We start from the raw sequence: 17,124 nt of genomic DNA on the forward strand, positions 1-17,124 counted from the left end.
TCTGTTCGAGCCAACGAAGAAAACGACAGATACAGTCACTTTTATATTGTGTGCCTTGTCTGAAGAACAAAGGAAACTGCTACTATACTTCTTGCCCTCACTGATAGAATATAGGGAAATTATGGGAAAAACCGACACCCGACAACTTTTCCTAGAAATCAAATTTTTATTCATTTTATAATGATACATTATTATTAGTACGTTTATGTAGAGCATTTGAAGAAAAATTGGATTTACGTTAGTGCGCCGAATGTCATAAAAATAAACAAAACATACGACAGCAGCGTTCATACTCGTTTGGATGTAAAATTTCGTTGGTACATTTTAAGGTTTTAACCGAACAAAAGCTTTTCAAATCACCCCATTTTTCAGTACCCATTATTATCGGCCTTTCCTATGATCAACTAGGTGCATTGAAGACGAGTTTGAGAAATTCAATATTTTTAATTGCTTTTATAAAAAAATGTGCGCTGTTGGGGTAAAACCGACACCCTTTGGTTAGGGTAAAACCGACACACTGTTAAGATGGTTGTGTTTACTTGCGATTCATTACAAAAGGCTGGGGATGTTTGCGACACTTCAATTACACTATTAGCACACTATAGTAATAGCTGAAATACACAGAAATACTTTTATTGTGTTTATTTCTTATAAGTCTCTTTAAAAATTTATCGAACTTTTGCTATTTCTGCAAAAAGCTCATCAAACCGAATTTCTAGTGTTCTCTTGGTTTGTCATAGACGAACTTTATCACAATGAGACAATGATATTATGTATACCCCAATAGATCGTTGATAATCAGAGTCCGAAAAATCAAATCTGAAAAAGATAGTTTTACTAAGAAGTGTGTGTGTGTCACTTATAAGTTTAATGAAGCCAATTAGCAGAACGTAGAACGCTTGCAAATCTTCTCTTACGAAATAAAATGATACTGGAGGTTTCAATGATGTGCGCAAGGATTATTTTGGAAATACTCATATCAATAAATAATCCTATAGCATAAAATACTCTTATTTATAGTACTACGCTTTCGAACTTTCTTCCCCTAACTACATGATGAAGCAATAAAAAGCACATATTTGCATCATACATACTCACACTTTATTAATCACGCATATATCTAATTTTTAATAAAGATAAAGATTTTAATAAAGTGGAGAGAAAATAAATTAAAGGGGGTGTCGATCTTACCCCTACAGGATGTCGGTTTTACCCGCAGTGCCTACAAAACGTCACTTTGTTTTCCAAGTTTTACAACCAATAATTTTTAATGAAATTAATTTTTCGAAGCTTTGAAAAAATTAAGTATTGTTAAGAATTTTCTAAAGAAGAATTGTGCATTAAAATTATAATTTTATTGGTTTTGTGGCAACTTAGAAAAAGTGTTAAGCTTAAGGTGTCGGTTTTAACCATAATTCCCCTATTTGTAAATCGCTAGGAATTAATTTCGTACAGAAAATTTTCATAAAATATACGAATTTTTCGTACATATAATGAATCGTTCGTAGTTCTATTGAAGCACTTTTATTTTTTATTAGGAGTTCTTCGTGTAAACCACGAAACGACTTTCGTTGGCTTATTACGAAATGGCTTCATTAGGCAAACGAATTGTTCGCTGCTATATACGAAAGTCTTAATTATATTTACGAGCACCATTCGTCAAGCCGTCCGTCAAATAGAGGTAGAATATGGAGTCATTGTTGCTATACGTCAGATAATTGTTGATCATCACGACGGTCTCGGTCTGACTATTTAGTAGCCGTGTCCGCCGGTTTCAGGAAGATTTCCTGAACCTCTTTCGCTATTAAATACGAAAAATTCTCTTAGATGAGCGAAATGAATTCGTGCGACCAATGAGATTGTTCGTAATATACACAAACGTTTATTAAAATAAACAAAACATTTCGCTTCATTCACGAAAAATGTCGTTTTTAACGACGACATTCGTGCAATGTACACTAAATAAGTAAAATTTACGAAAACTTTCGTTCATCAAGCATCCCTTTCTTCATACCACAATAAAATCGATTTTGCCAGATCTGTTCCTTCAATAGAAAAAATCGGTATTGTCAAATATCGATCCCAAAAGATGGAATGAAAAAATAAAGGGGATAATAAATACGCAAACTTTTCTAATGTGAACGAAAAGAATTTGTGCGACCAACGAAATCGTTCGTAATATACATAAACGTTTATTAAAATAAACGAAACATTTCGTTTCATTCACGAAAAGTGATGTTGTTATCAACGATAACATTCGTGCAATGTACATTAAATATGTAAAATTTACGAAAGCTTTTGTTCATCAAGCGGGCATTACTTCACACCACAATCTTTCTAGTCCCCAATAGAGGTGAGCAGGTTGAAATAAAATCGATTTCGCCAAATCGATCCTTTTAGTTAGTTAAAAAAATCGTTGTTGTTAAACATCGATCTTAACTTATCGATTGAAAAAATAATATGCTAATAAGTACGAAAACTTTCCTAAGATGAACGAAATAAATTCGTGTGAGCAATGAAATCGTTCGTAATATACATAAACGTTTATTAAAATAAACGGAACATTTCGTTTCATTCACGAAAAATAATGTCGTTATCAACGATAACGATTCGTGCAATGTAAACTAAATGAAATTTACGAAAACTTTCGTTCATCAAGGGGCCATTTATTCGTACCACAATAAAATCGATTTGACCAAATCGATTTTTTTTTTAAATTAAAAAATAAATCGATGTTGTCAAATATCGATCCCAAAAGATCGACTGAAAACAACAGGTTAATAAATACGCAAACGATAAAGATAAACGAAATGAATTCGTGCGACCAACGAAAGCGTTCGTAACATACACAAACGCTTATTAAAATAAACAAAACATTTCGTTTCATTCACGAAAAATAATGTCCTTATCAATGTTAACATTCGTGCAGTGTACATTAAATGTGTAAAATTTACGAAAGCTTTCGTTCAACAAGCGGCTATTCTTGTTCATGAAATGAACGAAACGTACTATTTACAATGCACGAAAATACTTCGTTGCAGAAATCGACGAATGAATTCGTGCATTGCACGATCGATTTCATTATATTTACGAATTTATATTATCAGTGTATAGTAATCTGTCGAGATGAGTGAATCGCAGAAGGAAGAAGTGGTGCTCCGTTACCAAATACTGTGATTATAATATTATCAATAATTATTGATGACCCACATAAGACCGAGTGTTCATGATGAGGAAAATTTTCTGAAGGTGAAAATGGAGGTTAGACGTTTAGACTATTTTATATTTAAATGATTTTTAAATGGTATGTTTTTGAATTGTACTCAATTTGAATTTCTGTATTAGATTTGTGCACTCTGTACTCGTAGTAGTAGACATCACATTCAAGCGTACTACGCAAACAAATATTTCAATTTAGTGAAAACGCTATAGTAGAAACGACAGTTTTGGTTTTCGTGTCATTTTAACGCATTAATATCATTTTAATTGGCACTTAATTTCATTTTCATGCCAGGAATTCGCTTCGTATTAACACTGTTGCGACTAAAATGTTGTGACTGGTTGAATCTATAAGTCCAATATTTTTGATTTCATGTTTTCAGTATACGGCAGTCACTTGGTATGTTTTTTTGGTTTGGAATATAATGAGAGAGATGATCTAAAATCACGGAGGGGGAAAAAACAATCAGCTAATATAAGTCGCTACAAGAGCATCTCTTCTATCTTTTCTATGCATTCAGAACGAGTGCTTTCGGAATTGCGCTCTGATCCTCTCAATTTGGTTTGAATAAAATGGCATTTTCGAAATCACCTTACGTCTTCGTTACCTGCACAACGTTTAACGTTAGGTGCAACAACTTCAATTAAAATTGTTTCCCAAATTTTGGCAAAACAAACCTGTAATCAAAAAGCATTACCGCTTTTTTCGAGAAGTCATGCATCTCTTCCAATGTTGATGATGATTGTAAAAAAACTCAAAAACTAATAAGCTTTAAGAGCTAATTAAAAACGAACCAATTACTGAGCAGATTAGTGTTAATATGTTTGAAATTATTTAGAAAGTGTGCATCACAGCAAATCCAACTGCCAGAAGGAAGTAGACAGTAGGTCATGCACACAGCTGATAACAAAAAAAATTGCAAAAGATTCTCAGGAAACGGATAAATTGCAGTAATTTAAAAACAAGGAAATCTAAAAGAAAGGCTTTTCGACACAGGAGATGCAAGTGTGATGTGTTCTCTTTGATTTGTCGTGAAGCAAGTGTGATGCTAAAATTAATGAGCTCACTCATATTTATTGTTTCTAGTTATTTTTTTGGCATAATCAATATTACATTTAACAAAACTTACATAAATTAGAAGATAACAGTAATCAATACTACGGGATTTCCTTTCGATTAGTGAACAGTCCTTTAGTAGATAAAATTCAGGTTAGTTCAGTAGATTAATTCCTTGCAGCCCATAGAAAAAATATACCTTTAGTTTGAGACTAAGCCTTTGAAGATCGGCCCAACCATCTCCGAGAAACTGATGTGCGTTTTTTTAATTTTGAAAAATGGTTATTTTTCCGGGCACTTCGATTTCGATGGGCTGTTAGTAACCTAGAACTGCAAATACAAGATGTTTGGCTCCTATTTTAGCAAAAAATTACTTTTTGCATACATCGCGGTATCGGTTTGAATAGGAGTTTTCACTGTGACTACACTCCACAAGTAGTAACTCCGAAACCGGAAGTCGGATAGAAATAAATTTAATAACAGTTTTTGGGGATGCAACATCGTTCATTTGAGACTTAATTTGGTCAAATCGGTACAGGCATCACTGAGAAATTGATGTAACTGTTATTCTGAATTTGGATGCTTCCACCGAGGCGTCCGGAACCATCGATGGTGGCCAATGTGGCCAAAGCGCCTTTGAATGACTGTTAATGACCTAGAGCTACACTGCCCCTTAAAAGCATAAGAGCCCCATATGGACTTTTGACGAAAATGAGTTATCTGTTGGGTTATATTCTGTATCACCACTGAATCACAATGCACAAATAATATTACTAGGTTTGTTTAGAAAATATCGAAAAAACACCAAAATGTAGTTCCCATCCAAAAGGCTCAATGAAAATGTTGTAGGTGAAAAATTTTCATCTTTTTACATTCATCGCCGTGTACGTTGACAACGAGATTTTCTGCGTGTTCGTACTCATCACCCTGTAATTCAGGAACCGGAAATCAGATCAATTCTAAATTCAATAGCAATCAATGGGAACGCTGTATCTTTCATTTGAGACCAAGTTTGTATAAATCGGTAAAGAATTCGCTTAGAAATAGGTATGATATTACCTTAGGGACTAGGCAAGTACCCCCGGGGAATAAAGAACCGTCATAGGTGGGCAATGTGGTGAAAGCAACTTCGATGCATCATTATTGATCTAGATAGGATAAAAGGGTATAATACGCCCCACCGGGGCAAAATGCCCCTCTTCAATTCCGAAGATTGCTGAATTATCTAAAAAGTAAAAATCACTGATAACAGTATCGTTTCATGAAATCAGCGTACTAAGTTTGTTTGGTATTTTTAATATGTTGCAAAACACTCATCACCTACTAAAACGCCCCACCGATTGCTGTGGGGCATACCATCCTCTTGTTGTGGGGCATATTACACTGTAACCGAGAGCATTTTGCCCTGGGTGAAAGAAAAAACTAGAATTTAGGCATCTTTGAAAAATGTTTAATAATACTTGTACATATCAGAATGTTTTTAATAAAACATGAAACGGGTGCTAATTTCTAACTAATATAATAATAAATCAGAGCAATTGGTGTGAATATCATAGTGACAAATGTTGAAATATAGCTATTTTTGCTTAAGGGGGGCGTATTACACCTGTTTACCCTACGCAAATCCAAGTCATGTTGCACACATTTTAATATGTATTGCATCAATTGGACATCATGGTGGTACCAGTTTTTATGGGAATTTGCTGTGTGATCGTACTCTTCAACCCGTAACTCCGGAACCGGAAATCGGATCAATAAAAAAAATCAATTGCGACCGATGGGAAGATTATACCTTTGATTTGAGACTAAGTTTGTAAATAAAGTTATGGGTGCGTTTCGACTTCGTCTCATCTGAAACCGACACTAATTTATTGTTGGAATAGATTAGCGCCGGCTTGACGATAAATGCCTAAAACTAGAACACACTTGTGTTTCAATCGAACGACTGGTCAAACGTGATGTCCCGTCCGAGCAGAAGTTCTGTTTATGCCAATAAAACACAATGAAGCCGTAACTTATCTTGGCTTACCAGGCCTAGGTGAAAAAGACTGGATTCACCACAAATTTTCACCCTAGTGAGAAATTTTTGATATTTACCCCGCATAGGCCTGCCAAGCCAAGACAAGCTTGAAATGGTGCAATTTTCGTCATTCTATTTCTATGCTAAACTGATAGCTGATTCACTCCAGATTTAATACAAATGTCAAGTACAAAATATACCTTTTCTCAAAAGTTTCGTTTTAGATACCATAGAGACACACGGTGTGTGAACTGTTTGGATTTAGTGTCTAACTTACGCTAATTTGGTGTTGGTTTCATACATCGTTTAACTGGTAGCAAGTTGGTGTCAGTTACTGACGAATGGAACACGAAAAATCCAACTTTTCATTTTGTTTTGTCGTGGAGCGAAACGTAAAATTTAGAATATCTGGAAAAATTTGGCTAAGCTCAACAAATCTGGCAAAGTATGCGGCCAAAAAACGAATCGAAAAAGGCAATCTGCCACGATTTTAGGCCAAACACGGACAATTGATTTTTCAGTATTTCATTATATAAACCTTACTTCTAAAAGAGAACATGTAATCCATTTGATTTGCATTTGGTTAATCTGAAAGCCATTATGTTGTATGAGGTAAGGAAAATGCTTTTTTACTAACTGGTTCACACTTCCTTTACGAAGCCTTGTTCGAACTTCCATTGTCTGCACCGAGATCACTTTGTAATTATCGTTCCGGTTGGTCGTAGCAGAGTGAATAAAACGAAGACTCGATGAAAAAAGAATATTTTAAGATTAGACGAGAAAAACCAGGACAAATAAAGCGTTTTCCTCGACATCCCAGGACACCACGACAGTCAGTTAAAAACCAGGACATGTTCTGGGAAAATAGGACCACTATGTTCGTGAAAAAGCACATCGACATTTTGGCGTCTCCACTTATTCACATCTTTTGTGCATCTCATGCCAGATATTTTCCAGCTTGATGGAAATTCACAAACATGATACTGCAAGCAGTACCTAATCGACGATCAACATGGCTACATGTCCTGACGTTGAACAGATACTAACCTGTCGTGTCTTACATGATACACTACAGAGAATATGGAACGTAGCGCTCAAGGTGAAATTATTTACATCGACCTATTTGCCGCTTTTGATAGGGTGAACTACGTTAGGGATCATCCATAAATGACGTAGCATTTTTTGAGTGATTTTCAACACCCCCTCCCCCATCGTAGCATTTCGTCACAAACCTCTAAATACCCCCCCCCCCCCACCTGGTAATTGCGTAGCTTGACGGAAACCCTCCTCCCTTGTCACCGTAAAAAAATAAAAAAAACGATGTTAGATGAAACGGGTAAGGTTGTCGTGACATCAGGTCAACCCCTATCTCCCTTTAAAAAGCTACACAGCATGACATGACCCCCTACCCCCTGTCGCCACACATCATCATAAAATACAAAACTTTCCCCTCCCCCATATAATGCTGCTTATGGATGGCCCCTTATAACAATTGCCCAAATCAAGAAGTTCGGAATCAACGATATTTTTGACGGTTGTTTGGATCCTAGCTCGTAGATCTAGAGGTGACGGCTGAGGCACATTGACTTCAACGTCAGGAATAGCTCCTGGGAAGCTACTTGAGAACGTTGATGTTTCTGCTCTACTTCAATGACGTGTATTTAGTGGTGCAGACTCCTCGCATTCGCATACGATCTTAAAATATTTCGACTCATCTGCTGAGTTGAGAATTGCGAATTTCTTCAACTACACCTTGAAACCTTCGCAGATGGTGGTGTTGCAAAAACCGCGTGTGTGTAAATACGAAGAAATTCTTAGGAAAGACATTCTGGTAGAGCATTGCCTACCAGATCCTAGACATTTTTTATGATAACCGAAAACATGGGGAGTGTTTTGCGAGATACGTTCATGTATGTAACGGCGCAGAGGGTCTTCTTTCGACTGTCCTGGGATCTCATTCGCCTGAAATGGTACCCCTATGTTTCGTTTCGATAATATTTGCTGATTTACCAATTAATCTAAAGTGTGTTATTATCGACTCACTCTTCGTTCTAAACGCATGATCTGTTGAGCAAGTGTTGCAATTGACCTCCAAAATTAGTTGCATAAAGCAAAGATTCGCTCTTTGGTTGGTTTCGAACATATTTGCAAAGCAATTTTTTACGATTTCGAAAATGCCGTCAACGAATGTGTAGCTTTTTCCAAGTACAACCGTATCATACTAGGCGGTGTAGTAACTGACCATAGCAAACTCATCTGTCACATGGTCCATATTATGCGTGCTGAGTATTATGCGTGTGTCCTTTGTGAATTCGATGATGAAAATTCATATAATCTTATATGTAAATTTTCGGCAGTAATAAAATTGCTCATTTTCATCACGAGGCAAAATAGAATTCTAAAATCTTAGTCTGAGCAGTGTAACATATATGTTCACCTGATCGCGCCATCAATGAAAGCTGTCCTACCATAACATGTATGTGTCTCTACAAATGTACTGTGCGATAACTTTGACTTCCTACATGCTTCAAATATTGACTTATGCTTGTGCATTTGAATTCTACCTACGAAAAGTCAAAAACTACCTCCCTTGGCCCTTGGATGAAAATTCAAGTTTGCAAGTGCTGGACATAGCCTTCCATTGAGAAGAAAGGAAACAAAATGTGTCGCAATCGACAATAACCATAAAACAGAAATGTGCCGAAGCTGGGAAAATTTAATGCTGCAGCCAAGCTCCAAGCACCTCATGCCTGTTGGGTGTAGTTTTGTTCGCAGACAAAACCCTGTGTATAAGTTACCTCACCCACTGAACTGTTTCGTGAACGTGATTTATGAAGTTTCTCGCAGGGCGATGTGATGTTTTTCCTGGCAGTATATTCGTGCTCCAGTTAGCAACTTTTTCGTTTGTTTTTTTTTTGAGACTTGCGCAACTTACAATTGAGGGGTATAATTGACTATAACAAACAGATCCCGTAATACTACATTACGGTAGCAATGGCAAGGGCATAAAGTTTGTAACCTTCCTATTACTTATTTCACGATAAATAATCGAGAAGCCGGAAAAATTAACAAGGTTATTTCAACAACTGCCGTTTTTCATGTTATGTATCCCTTGTTCTAAGGGTTTCTCTATAAATATGGGACCATTATGCGTATTGCGGGGTGCCCTATTGAAAATCAAAGAGGAAGCAGCTTAGCATGTGGAGAAGTGAATCTGGACTATGTGTAAATTAAGGTTGTTTTGAAAAGTTTTTAGTTATTAAATAAATCATCAATGAAACTTTCGGCTTGTTTCAAAACCTGTACAGAGATAGCTTTTTTCAGTTTGAATTCGAAAATGGAAAGTATTACCAGCGGAAACGACTCTACCCGTCAACAGCTGATGCTTCACACGCTTCTCGTCGCTATCCAATGCAAAAATTGCTTCTGAAATCTGGATAATATTAGCAGCAACCGACCGAACCGCGACTGTACTACTATGGTACATATTTACATAAGTCGGTGCCAGGCATCTCCTCCACTAACAAGTGTAAGTAATTATCGTATGCATATTGCGAAACGCAAACGCAAGACAAAATATACACACAAATCAGTCGCACAGCTCCCCTGCTGATGGTTCACAGTTCACACTAAAAATGGGAGGAATCAATGTATTTTTAGCAGGTGATGAACGTGTGCGATCTGGACATTAAAGCAAAAAGTTTGCTTGGCAAATTAGAAAAATACGATAAATCAAACCATATTGTTATTTTCGTTTACTAGTAATTCATTCATTGATGAATCGTTTTTCGGTTTTAAAGAAACATTTTTAAACACGACATGTGTCCATTTCAAACATTCATGTTATCAGAATATTAATCGAAACTGATTCAACGAAAATCTCTCACTTTCTCTGTTTCTATGTGATTACCGCACCTAACAAAGCCACATTGACCTGAACCCGTCCACTCTAAACTCTAAAAAAAGCACGCACGTCGCATTTTTGGCGAGCCAAGCACTAAGCGTTAACATTCCTACGATCACATACCTTGAACTCAGCAACCGTTCCGCCTCGTCCGCTGTCATCTCGTCGGGCAGAACCAGACTGTCGGGTTCGTTGTCACTTGCATCCGCATACTGCACATCCTGCAGGTCCAGCGGAGGACCCTCCGGAATCGGGGGTGGTCGCATCGATGCCAGCGAGGGCGGATCCGGCAGCGTCTTGTTACTATAATCATCCTCGTACTCCGACAAAGTTGCCCTCGTCGGATCCAGAATCGTCTGCGGGCTGTGATAGCCTTTCTCTCCCTCGCTGAGCTCATCGTAGTCTAATATCTTAGCCTCGTCCTTTTCTAGGTCCATAAAGGCCAGCTCGCTGCTGGTGATTGTCGAGGAGGAATCTACCGACGCGGTCGGCACGATCGATGCGTACAACACCTGATCTACGTCCGCTGTTGGCACATCGTTGCTACTGCTGACCGGGTCTCGATTATTATTATTATTGTTGTTGTTGTTATTAGTATTGTAATGAGATCGAATATTGTTAATAGCATTCCTACTTTCTACGCTTGTACCGTGGCATAAGTCTAACGCTGGTTGATTATTTGAGATAATACTGCTGCTATTGGCACTTCGATAGTCATCCATCTCGCCATAGATCTCGTCACACTCCGTTCCATCCGGACGTAATCGATAACCGAGATCGACATAGTTGAGCTGTCCTTCCTCATCTACCATCAGCGGTTCCGCCAGATCGTCTTTCAGCTGCGCTGTGGCACTGCCACCCCCATTGGTAGCGGCAACCGATCGCCGGGGTGGCGAAGCCGGCAGAGCCGGTGCAATGATATCAAAGTCATAGGCCGGCTTCAGTTTGGCCTTGATCTCCGGCGACGGCTCGTTGAATCCACCCTCGTCCGTGGTGGTGCTGCTGCTGATGATACTGGGCGGACGGGCACCGAGACCGGCCGCCGGAACCTGGAAGCAAATGCTGGACACTTTTTTCCGCCGGGTGACATGCTGGTCGTCGTTGTCTTCGGAACGGGAGGATTTTCCTGCAACAAAAAGGAAGGAAAAAGTGACAATGAGTGGATTATATTTAATAGTTTCATAAATCATTTGGTTGGAAGCCCCGAACTCGGGCACTTTCACAATGCAGTATGATATTGTTCTGTTGATATTGTCCAACAGCACTAATAATTTTTGGATACCGGTTATTGAACGATGAATTAAACGTTTTAATTCGTTATAACTAGTACATGGCTCATATAAAATTGTTTGTTGAAGCGATCGTATTCCATTATAGTTACTATATTCATAGTTAGGCGGAGACACTCAGCGGAGCCAATTGAACATGTTAAAAGCCGAAGCCAATCGAGCATGACGTCACATAACATGCTCTCTTTGGATGTATATGGAAAAGGTATTGTGATTATAGTGATAATTATTTTACTGTTTTCTTGTGTTATTGAGCGTAGACAAACGAAAATAAACATTATTTTTCTGTAACACCAAGAGATATTCTCAAAAGTATGAAACCATATCATATTTTTGAATTTTTATTATTCGTACATGGAAAGTTCTTACTCACGACGTCAACAATGAGACTATTAAGCTAGAGCTTGAACATTTGCAAGGGAAGCCAGTATTTTCTTTCTGAAATAAGAGCTGCCAGTTTTCCTGCTATTGTGTCCGCCTAACTATGAATATAGCAACTATATATTCCATAGGCTATCTTAATAACCAGCAAAAAAGACTTCAATCAATGCTCTTGACGCCTTGGCACAAACTATGGATTGGAAAAAATACATTATTTCCAGAACTTTCGTTTCAACAAAAGAACTGCCTCCTATTCAAGACTTTGGATTCATCGCATCGAAACAAATACCTGGTGTGACAAGTTATAGAGGTTTTCTCAACCCTGAATGGCATAAAAAGTGTACATAAACAAATAAAAAACAAGCATAGCGTAATTGGTAAATCGATTACCTTGTACGCAGCTGGGTTCGATTCCCAATCCCGCACATAGAGTTAGAAATTTATCAAAAAGAAATTTTTCTAACCCGAAAAGAGGCAAATGACCCTAAGGTTATAATTCAATCTATAATCAAAAAACATTTTTTTTGAATTTGAACGTCGAGGGGAAGAGAATGTTGCAAGGTTCACAATTTTACAAAGCAAATTTGATAATGTAGTTATGTAGCTATTGGAGCCGTTTCGTTTATAACTTGTCAAGAGAAATATCTTTGTAAAACGTCTATAAAAATGGGGAATCGCAACGTACAGATAATTGTCCCGCATGACCAGAGACAAGTGAGAGTAGTCGCTATTCCAACACAGGAAAAACTAGCCTCCTATCACAACTCATATTGGCCGATTGGCGTTGGCAAAAATAATTCTATGACGTCCCGCCCATCAGGAACGATTTGTTATCAGATACCCAGTTTGGTTTTAAGAGAAAAAAGGGAACGAACGATTGTTTTTATCAGAAACCAAACTCGGGCACGCAAAATATAAAAAATGCGTCAGCATTCTTAGACTTCAAAGAGGTATTAAACTCAGTTTCCATCCATCTTCTATCGGAGATTCTTAATCATTGTTTGCTTTTACCAATATTGAACGATATTTTTTTTTAATTTTTCTTCTGGGTTGGTGCGTGAGAGAGGGCCCATTCACGTAGAGATGGTCGGGTTCGGGTTTTTGGACCCGAAACCCGGACCCGACCCGAACCCGACGAGTTTCGGGTTCTGTAAATAGAAGCTTCTCGGGTTCGAGTCGGGTCCCGGGTTTTCAAATTTAAAATTCTCGGGTTCGGGTCGGATCCGGATTTTTGAAATTTTGAACTTTCGGGTTCGGGTCGGGTTCGGGGTTTTCAAATTACAAATTATCGGGGTCGAGTTTTGAACAAAACAACCCAACCATTTCACGACACTGTTTGCGTCTATACACAAAACGCAGTCTTTTTTGTAGTAGTGAATTATACTTCGTGATATGAATGGATGACACATATAACTCTGAATCGCTAGAATTCGTCGTATTTTCTGGTGCTCAAATATTGTATTTTTTCATTCTTGCATAAAATTCCGTCTCTTCAGATTTGAAAGCTGTCTGAACTATTTAATTCTGTAAACGAACATTCATGAGAGAGCATTCAACATACGTGTTTCACATCTAAAATCTCTTTGCGATTTATTTTTCATGATAATTAGTAACAAACCAAGTCAACAGGAATTTATCGGAAAATATCGGTTCAACTTTCTATAATGGAATATAAATTTCGACAGCTCCTTTAAAACCGATACTTAGGCCGCGGCGACTTTCTTCTACGTAAACGGTTTTGTGGGGTACATTCGTACCCCAAAACTAACAACGCTCTAATATGTCTAATTTTTATTAAATTTACAAGTAAATTGGATAGTTTTATTCTATAATCATTCGTAAAGTAACCTGTTTAAAAATATTCGAGTTTTGACTATTTAATTATGTAATATTCCATTTTGTATAGAGAAAGTCTTTAAAATACGTCAAAATTCCCTTTTTTCTTCATATTGCTATAACTCCGGTAGTTTCAAATCGATTTTGACGATTTATGCGTCGTTGTAAAGCTTATTAAATTTCATTTTGAACATTTTTTTTCAAAAACCGGTCAAATATGTGTATATTTATACTGATGCTTTTTTGAAAACCAAATGCCAATACAAACGTCAAAAACACAGCAATATGCAGTAACGGAGATCAAACAGGAAGGCGTCGAAGGAACAGGTAGAGCCGGTGCATTGTACGTGTATATAAAGTAAGTATGTTCCAGAGTCTGGGCGGCAGAAGATAACGAATGATGCGTGTTGCATACTATATACAAATCATATTCACGAACGTGTTTTGACTCTTTCATCCGCAAAAGCAAAAATTACGATAGCGATCCAAACGCATTTTCTAGTTACTTTGCTATAGTGCTTTGTTATATCAACTAACAGATAGGCAGATTTGGAACTTATACAATTTTACACAAGTTTCTCGCTTAATGCTTTTAAAAAAAGATATAACAATTATTTTGAATTATGTACACATGAGAAAACACTAACGCAAACGGGTTTGTGGGGTACATTTGTACCCCAAACAAACTTTAAGCGAGCACTGTTAAGTTGGTCAAATGAAACAAATAGGTTGTACCTGCTTTAACGGAAGTTTAATAATCAAATTAGTTTATGATAAAGATTGCTTGCAATTAAAATAAACTGTAACGGAAAAATAAGGATTTGAACTCACAAATTTGGTGGTACTTTGGTGTCATTATGGCGGCTCAAATTTAAAAAAAGCGCATTATTTGTTTAAAAGCAGATAGTTTAGGCCAAATTTATTTTCTAGACTGTCTTTGTTCCATCAGACCTAAACCTAGCTTCACTTCCGCCAGGTTTCGTTGTTCATGACACTCATATGGTGATGGTATAAAAGGACCACTATCAAATCAGTGGATCATATATGAAACAAGCACTTTCAGTCAGATTGTTCCCGGGCTGAGATGTTGCATGAGCCAAATTCCTTTATGAAAATACATGAATTTCCACGAACTTAAGGAATTTATTGCAAAAATTTTGTGTGTTCTGTTGAAGCCATTAACGGATTTTTAAAAGTTTGGAGTAGTTCCGAGAGCTCCATTGGAGATGTCGAAGCATCTCTATTGGCGCGCTTACCGTGTGATCTGAAGCATAAAATAACTTAGACACCCAATCATAGATCGCCCTAACGCTAATGATGGGACATCAAGAACACGTCAGAAAATCTTGATTGATACCCTTCGATACAGGTTTGATCGTTTCAACCAGTAACGTTGGTGATGTCATGTAAACTGTCGAATACGAATTGCCATAGCTTAGTTTAATACATGTAACAAATTATATGAAACTGCCTTGCAGGAATGGCTTCTGATAAAAAATCAGAAATTTTGGTTAAGCACGACGGGTAAGGTTGTTGGAAACTGAGACCATTAAGCTTTCTGTTTCCCCATGAGTTAGCCGCCGATTTAATTTAATTTCCGGTTAAGATATCGACGATTCATAAGTTTCTCAGAACATTACAAATTAGACGTTCAATAATAGTAAATATAAATGCGGATTCTACTCGGCAGTGATTTGATATAAGATATAACTCAATGTGTATGGTGCTACTTCATATTCGAGTGATTCTACTATTCTTAGATGAGCCTAGGGTCCAGCTCGGGTGCCTGGAATTAAAAATCTTCGAAATCTGTGGTTGATTCTCCGTATTAGCAAGTTGGATTCATTCAAATTTTATATTTGTGGGTTCGGGTCGGGTTCAGGTATTCAAATTTTAAAATTCTCGGGTCGGGTCGGGTTCGGGTTTTACAAAATTTTCATTCTCGGGTACGGGTCGGGTTCGGGTTTTTAAGTTTTAAAATGTTCGGACTCGGGTCGGGTTCGGGTTTTTCAAATTTTATAATTTCGGGCTCGGGTCGGGTACGGGTTTTTAAATTTTCATGCTCTCGGGTTCGGGTCGGGTTCGGGTTCGAAAAAATTGAAACCCGACCATCTCTATCACAGTGGGAAAAAATGGACCCAAAACGCGACTTTCTTTAAAAAGGCTGGATGTTGTTTACCAGGAAAGGTTTTTCTTATGTAAAAAGGTCTAAAAAATTGATTGCTAGTATTTACAACGACCACACGGTACGCTATCATGCCCGTTTTGCCCCAATTCCCACCTTTCGTGTGAGTTTATTTTCAAAACTGAATATATAACTCGGAAGAAAGAAGAAAATTAGTATTTCTTATGTAAAAAAGTCCAGAGATTCGATTGAAGATAATTAGAATAATCTCACGAAACGTATACACCCGTTTTACCTCAATTCTCCGCAAAACTAAAGTTTGAAGCTAAACTTTGCTTTATATTTCCGTAAAAGGCTATGTGCGGCTGATCAAAAGTGATGATTCTTATGTTTAAAAATCCAGGTTATCGTTTGAATATAGTTAGACTGGTAGCCCGAAATGTATGTACTCGTTTTACCCCAGTTCCTCCCATAACTCAAGTATAAAGTTAAACCTGGCTCTACATTTCAAAAAGAGGCTGAGTGCGGTTGATTTAACGTAGTATTTCTAGATAGTTAGAATGGCAGCACAAAACATGTGTACCCGTTTTACACCGAATCTTCCCATATCTCAAGTGGAACGTTAAAACTGGCTGTGCTTCTCGAAAAGAGGCTGAAGGTGGCTGATGAAAAATAGTAATTCTTATGTAGAAAAATCCGGGAAATCGGTTGAAGATAGTTGGAATGACCGCACGAAATGTTTGTATCCGTTTTACCCCAATTATTCACATAACACAAGTGTGATGATACACCCTACTCAATATTTCAGAAAGAAGCAGAAAGCGGTTGATCAAAAGTAATTTTTTATGCCAAATAATCCAGAAAATCAATTGAAGATAACTCGAATGACCGGACAAAACAGGTTTATCCGTTTTACCCCAAATTGTCCCCATAACACAAGTGTGAGGTTAAACCTGGCTGTACTTCTCGGAAAGAGACTGAATACGGCTGATGAAACGTAGCAATTCCTATGTAAAACATAGACGCTGATACAGTCACAATAGTCGATAAAATAAAACACCCAGGCAGGCAATTGGTGAGGGACCAAAAACAAAAAAAAAACTAGCTCATTCAATGAGTTTCAACGTCGCAAATGCTTAATGTGGAAGTTTACCGTGACTTAACTTTTTGTCGGTTCCGACAGCATGAAGTAACAAGTTACTTTACGCTTATCCAGACATGCCGTAGACTCAGGTGATTCGTATTTCTAATGTCAAAAGATCCTGACTCCTACGGTAGCAGACAAAAGGGTTA

General features: G+C 37.5%; 1 protein-coding gene across 9 annotated transcripts in view; it reads right to left on the reverse strand.

The window, feature by feature from the left end:
- LOC131688459 (neurabin-1) overlaps window positions 1-17,124 on the reverse strand; it is a 277,301-nt gene that overhangs the window by 42,658 nt on the left and 217,519 nt on the right. For all 9 annotated transcript variants that reach the window (XM_058972729.1, XM_058972732.1, XM_058972734.1 and 6 more), the window contains one exon: window positions 10,324-11,326. In XM_058972729.1, coding sequence (XP_058828712.1) covers window positions 10,324-11,326 — 1,003 coding nt within the window. The remainder of the gene's footprint in view (window positions 1-10,323; window positions 11,327-17,124) is intronic.

Source organism: Topomyia yanbarensis, chromosome 3 (assembly GCF_030247195.1).
Source record: "Topomyia yanbarensis strain Yona2022 chromosome 3, ASM3024719v1, whole genome shotgun sequence".
In the NCBI taxonomy this organism is placed as follows: Eukaryota; Metazoa; Arthropoda; class Insecta; order Diptera; family Culicidae; genus Topomyia; species Topomyia yanbarensis.